The sequence below is a fragment of the Humulus lupulus genome, chromosome 7 (genome assembly GCF_963169125.1).
Source record: "Humulus lupulus chromosome 7, drHumLupu1.1, whole genome shotgun sequence".
Lineage (NCBI taxonomy): Eukaryota > Viridiplantae > Streptophyta > Magnoliopsida > Rosales > Cannabaceae > Humulus > Humulus lupulus.
The window spans coordinates 188,547,708-188,553,592 of NC_084799.1; the positions used below are offsets into that span (position 1 = coordinate 188,547,708).

Below are 5,885 nucleotides of genomic sequence, written 5' to 3' on the forward strand. Positions count from 1 at the left end.
TTAGACATTTTTAGCATGCCTAACATAGAAAAAATATGAGACAACCATTACCCAAAAACTAAACGAATAGCAGCACCTATATTCACTTTCTTAATTAGAGTTAATTTTGATTTTAGATTTGTTGATTATTTCATGCATTGATGTAAATAGAGTCTCTATATTATGCCCATAAGACAAATAAATTTTCTTCTGTATTGTAACTTTAGTGATGTGTTTTTCTATATTCTTTCATTTATTTTCCAACAATAGAAATATAGATTTTACTTTTAGGTAGAAATTTAAGTATTGGGTTTGTTGTGCAATTTAAGTAATTGCTTTGTTATATAATGAAAAAAACTTCTAAATATTTATTGTGCTGACTAATTTTTTATTCTTATTTTTACTCACTAATTAGTAAAGTGGCACAAGTGTAATAAAAGTATAATATAATAACTAATTATTAAGTAAAAAAAACATTGTTTAAAAAATAACACTTGTCACAAAATTAATTAATTAGGGAGTGCAAAAAGTCTCCTTAGCACTCTTCTTTCAAATAAAAATATAATAACAATGATAATAATAATCGCACACTTGAAAACAACACCCAACATTAGAACTCCCTTATAGTTTTCCATTTTTATTCATTTCAATTTTATTTAAATTTTTATTAAAACTACTTATTTCAAGATTAAATATATTTTTTAATTATGTTTTCTATTTCAAAATTAATTTATAAGATATATATATTTTTAATTTGTTATGGATTGAGCTAATAACATCTGTCAAATAAATCACAATTAACAGAGTTGTAATAATGAGAAACCGATAACGCACTGTTTAAAAATAATGAGGCAATTTTGCTTTAGAAAAGAAAAATAGATATAAATACAACAAATTTAGATAATTGAATAATTACACTAATTTCTCCAATAATAAGAAAATAAAAATTAAAGGGTTCCATAAACATCATACAAAAAAAAGAACTTTTAAGTGACATCAACAATCACCCATACAAAACAAAACAATCAATGTCAGTTTGCTACATATGCATAAATTAGAAATGGCCAAACGGAGAAACTTGAAACTAATCGAGGAGGCATTAATACCAGTTGCTATTTCATGCAGCTAAATGGTGAAGCTCGTAAGCTTTCTTTTTGGCTTCGGCAAATTAAAGTCAAAGAGGAATATGATTAAATCCTCTAAGCCCAGAAGGCTGATAAATCTGCCTCTATAAAACCTGCAGATTTCTAACACTTGATTCATGCTATTAAAACTATTCATAACTCAGATGAAAATAGGCTTAAAATGTTTCAAAAAGGGATTTGTGGATGAGAATCACTTCAAATGACATGAAAAGGGTGCTGTCCCTACACAAGAATGAATTCAATATTCCACATTTCATTCAGAACAAAGATCAGAGGAATATTTCAAGTTCTTAACTGAATTTTTCAAGTTCTTAACATATAGCCAAAATATGGTCAGAATTTAGAATTCAAGGGATTACAATTATTAAACAAGAGGGATCAAAATCACTACTATATTGAAAAGCAATGGACTCTAGTAAATTTCAAGTAGTTGTGTTTCAACAGCACAGTTGCAAAATTTTCACACAACCTAATGCAGGAAACAAAATGATCAGTGGTTCGTATCATAAATAACAGACAACCAAACGTACACAAAGAACCCATGCCTAGACTAAATCATATCCCAAAATCCTACGTAAAAGCAGTATTTTGGTCACAATCATGCTGCAAGTGTTATGGATAAATTAACCAGAATCATGAAAAGAAAATTATTCTGGTGATTAGTATAAGCTTTACTGTAAGCCTCACCTCAAGGAAATGAAGAAAGGAGACACAAATATTGAAGAGCAGCTTTCCTAGTATGAGATTGGGCTGCAACAATTTTCTATATTGAAAATTGACACAAATATTAAAGAGCAGCTTTCCTAGTAAGAGATTGGGCTGCAAAAAATTTCTATATTCTTAAAACAAAACCTGGAGCCAAACTACAGTCTGCTAGTTCCATCATAGATTAATTCCAGAGACTACTAACAATACCTAAAACGAGCTCTCTTGCAACAATGTTCTTGAATGATAGTCAAGACAGTTAGGCTTTCTGTTATACTTTAGTTAGTCTGTTATTTTAGTTGTGTCTTATCATGTAATTGGTTACAAGATTAGTTGTATTAATTCTGTTCTTGTTTTCCCTGTAACTAATTCATATATAAATAAGAACTTACTCAGCTAAGCATTTCAATAAGCTTCTGAGTAGTTTTCAATAAAATCTCTCTAAATAGCTTTTTACTTCTTGAGTTCATTCATTGAAGAATAAAGGCATTGTTCAGACAACCTTCCTATGTTGTTAAGGGAAATCAACTAAATCTTGAATTATCAAAATTAAATTGTTCTGGCTACTGAAAATTTCAACAGTCAGCTTGTCTTCCACATTACAAACAATGATAACAATGATATCTTATCTAGCGACGTTGGCCATCATCAGCTGGATCAGTATAAACAAAAATCTGCCAACATCTAGATTTTTATCAGAAAACTTGTTAGTGCCATGTTCAAATACTCAATTTCTATTTCATATACTTGATCTCTCCTTTATTATTTATGAATGTATATGTCCCATTTTGTCACATGCAAATCAAACAAAACAAATAAGCATCAAAACCTTACTATATGGAATAATAAAATGCAGAAAGAGAATAGCAAGAAAAAAAACAAGATATAACGTACCAAGATGGAACTCACTGAGAACTGTTGGATAGCCTACATCAGCCAGCAAGAAAGTCATTAAAGAACTATATATTGTCTTTAATGGAAGCTGCCTCATAAGAAACCTATCCTAATTTTTTTATACATACATAATCTATTTGATATGCTATCCAACAGTTCAGCATGCTCATTTAACACAGACTACCAGTCTAATCTTATGTCAAATGGAAAACCCTGCAGGGAACAGCATGATAATGAGAGACATAATATAAGCTACTGGTAAAGAGTATATTGTCAAATTCAAGTTTCAGAAGGCAAGCTTCCTTGATAATAGTTTAACTTGGGACTTCCACGAATTAAAGACCGATGCCTTCTTCAACATCTTAACCAACCTAGTACAAGAAATGTCCTCTAAAAAGCTACAAAATACAACAATGCTGCCGATTTATATAAAAATTAACCAAGTGAGAACCATTGGAAAATAATACAAAAGAGGCTCTACACTTTACGGCACTTCAGGCATCTAAAAGGAGTGGCGAAAGTAGTAAAACAACATACAAGCAATTATAACAGCTTCAGGTGCATAGACAAAAGAAAAGAGTCTTGTCTTACTTTACTAAGTAGCCTTAACCTTGTCATCCCCTACAACATTTAAGATTGGCAAACTACTAAGAAACTCATCAAGACCCTCAAAAAACCCATTCCCTTCAATATTATCCTCCTCCCCATTTCCTGCTCCACTCCCCTTGTTCACCCCAGTTGTAGCAGACTCCTCCACATCATTACTAAACTCCACATTCAAATCCAATTTACTCCGTTCCACTGCCCCCTTCTTCTTCCCACCACCAGCCACCGCCTTCGTCTTCCTACTTGACTCCCCTCTTAAGTGTGGCCCTTTAGAGGACCCAACTCCATTTAAATTCTCACCATTAGTACTACTAGCATTATCCCGAGCACCTACACTCTGACTGGCTCTCGTTACCCTCACTGTATTAGTAGTAGTTGTCTTGGCATTTTTGGTAGGAGTATTTCTACTCTTAGAAGTTTTTGCCCTCTTACTACTCCTAGTATTCCGCCAGTCATCGTCGGACTCATCACTCTCATCGGAAAGCTCTACGAAAATGTCATCCTCTTTATAAATGAACCTAGGAGAACCACCGCTGGGTTTCTTTCCTTTCCCCCCTTCATTTTTCTTTCCCGCGGTTTGAATGGGGCAAGAAAACATAGGCGAAAATGGCGTCCATCCGGAGGAGCCACTCACGTCTTTGGCATTCCCCGAAAACCCAAGAGGGAAAAAACCCCAACAACAGAAGTACGTATCTTCTTTCTCTCTCACCGGTGGGGAAGGTATCGCCGTCGCGTGGAAAGCCCTCTTGCAATTCTGACACCGTAGCACACACTCCTCGTACACCTTCGGATACTCGTAGAGGATATAGCAGTAGGGGCATGCAGTCCAGAAGCTCTGACCCTCATACTCGACTTCCCGAGCAGTTTCAGTCGGCTGAGAAGAACGAGTTGACTCAGCCACATTGTTGAGATTTGGCCTCTCCTCTTCATCCTCGTTCTCCACGACTTTCCCATCTTTTTTTCTAGGGCTTTTTCTCAGTGGTCGTTGTTGTGGCTGCGTTTGCTCCTTCAATTGAGGTTGTGGCTGCGTTTGCTCCTTCGATTGAGGTTGTGGCTGCGTTTGCTCCTTCGATTGAGGTTGTGGCTGCGTTTGCTCCCTCGATTGAGATTGTGGTTGAGCTTGAGTTTGAGATTGTGCTTGAGTTTGAGATTGTGGCTGAGCTTGAGTTTGAAATTTTGGTTGCGGGGGATGGAATTGCCATTGCGACTGTGAGTGCGATTGTTGTGGTTTCGGCTGTGGTGGTGGAGGCGGCGGCGGCGGGGGTGGTGGTGGAGGTGGTTGTTGATGATGTTGATGACTTTGAAAGAATTGCCTCTCGTACAACTGGCCCGAACCGGACCCAGACCCAGCCACGACACCGAAATCGTACCTGGAGAACATGTTCAACTCGTTATCGTAGAAGGTCCTCTTCGTCGGGTTCGAGAGAACAGCCCAGGCCTCGCAGACGAGCCGGAAGGCCTCATCGGAGTGAGGGAGACGATTTCGATGAGGGTTGAGGAGCAGAGCGAGTCTGCGGTACTGAGTCGCCACGTGTTCCATGTTCTGAGTGTACCTCGGGAGCTGGAGGATAGCGTACCAGTCATACTGGTTGTTGATCCGCTGTTCTCCGGCATGGAGAGTATCGGCAACGGCGACAAGGTCATCGACGGTCTCGAGCCCCGGGTAGACCTCACGGACTCGGATCGCGAAGCTCTTGGCTCCAAGATGATCTCGCGCCGCTAGGAGTTTCTCGGCCGTGCTGAGCCACCGCTTGGCTTCTGCGGTTCTCTCCATTTGGTGAAGTTTTAATTTATTTACTTTTAATTTTCTCGAGAAAATGGTCTGTCTCTTTCTCGAGAAAAATGGGTTGACAGAAGGGCTAGAGAAAATGGAGGAAGATGATGAACTGAAGTGTAAAAAATTTTATTTAATGATTTTGGACGAAAGAGTACATTGATTCAATTACAATAAGAGAGTGGATTTTGGTGGTTTAGTAACCAGGTAGGGGTAATAAAGTAATTGATGGGGAACTGACCTGCGGAATCTCTGACTTGTTAAATTTGATAAAAATGATTATAAAAATAGAACTCTATTATTTTCTGTAAAGATAAAATATCTTTAAAAAAATTGGAAGCTAAAGTCGAAATTTTACTTCTTCTTTTCATAAAATGACGACGGTAATATTAATTGTGGATAAGTTTTTATTGAAGGCGTGTAATTAAATTATTAGTACTTTCAAATTTTTAATTTCCAAACATGGTAGTTGTAGAAATACAGAGTCAAAAATGCTAAACATTATATATATTACAAAAAGTGTAAATGAACTAGTTTTTATGGCTGGCGTGGGTGTGATTGGAATTAAAAAGAATTTCCATATTATATGGTTCATCTCTCAAGGCAATTTTTGCCCAAAATAAATAAAAATAAGGATATTGGCTGCTGCATTTATTTCTTTTAATTTTTTTTTTTTATGATATAAGTCCTTAATTTTTATTTTTATTTTTATTTTTTGTAAGTGTTATCTTTTTCGGTTAAGTACTAAATACAAACTTTTTAAATAGGGATAATTGGCTGCA

At 36.1% G+C, this 5,885-nt stretch overlaps 1 protein-coding gene across 1 annotated transcript; it reads right to left on the reverse strand.

Moving 5' to 3' along the window:
* Positions 1-2,971: 2,971 nt before the first annotated feature.
* On the reverse strand, positions 2,972-5,252 carry LOC133788947 (uncharacterized). Its single transcript, XM_062226620.1, has one exon. It carries the CDS (start codon positions 5,101-5,103, stop codon positions 3,319-3,321), a length of 1,785 nt encoding a protein of 594 aa, XP_062082604.1. The 5' UTR covers positions 5,104-5,252; the 3' UTR covers positions 2,972-3,318.
* Positions 5,253-5,885: the final 633 nt, after the last annotated feature.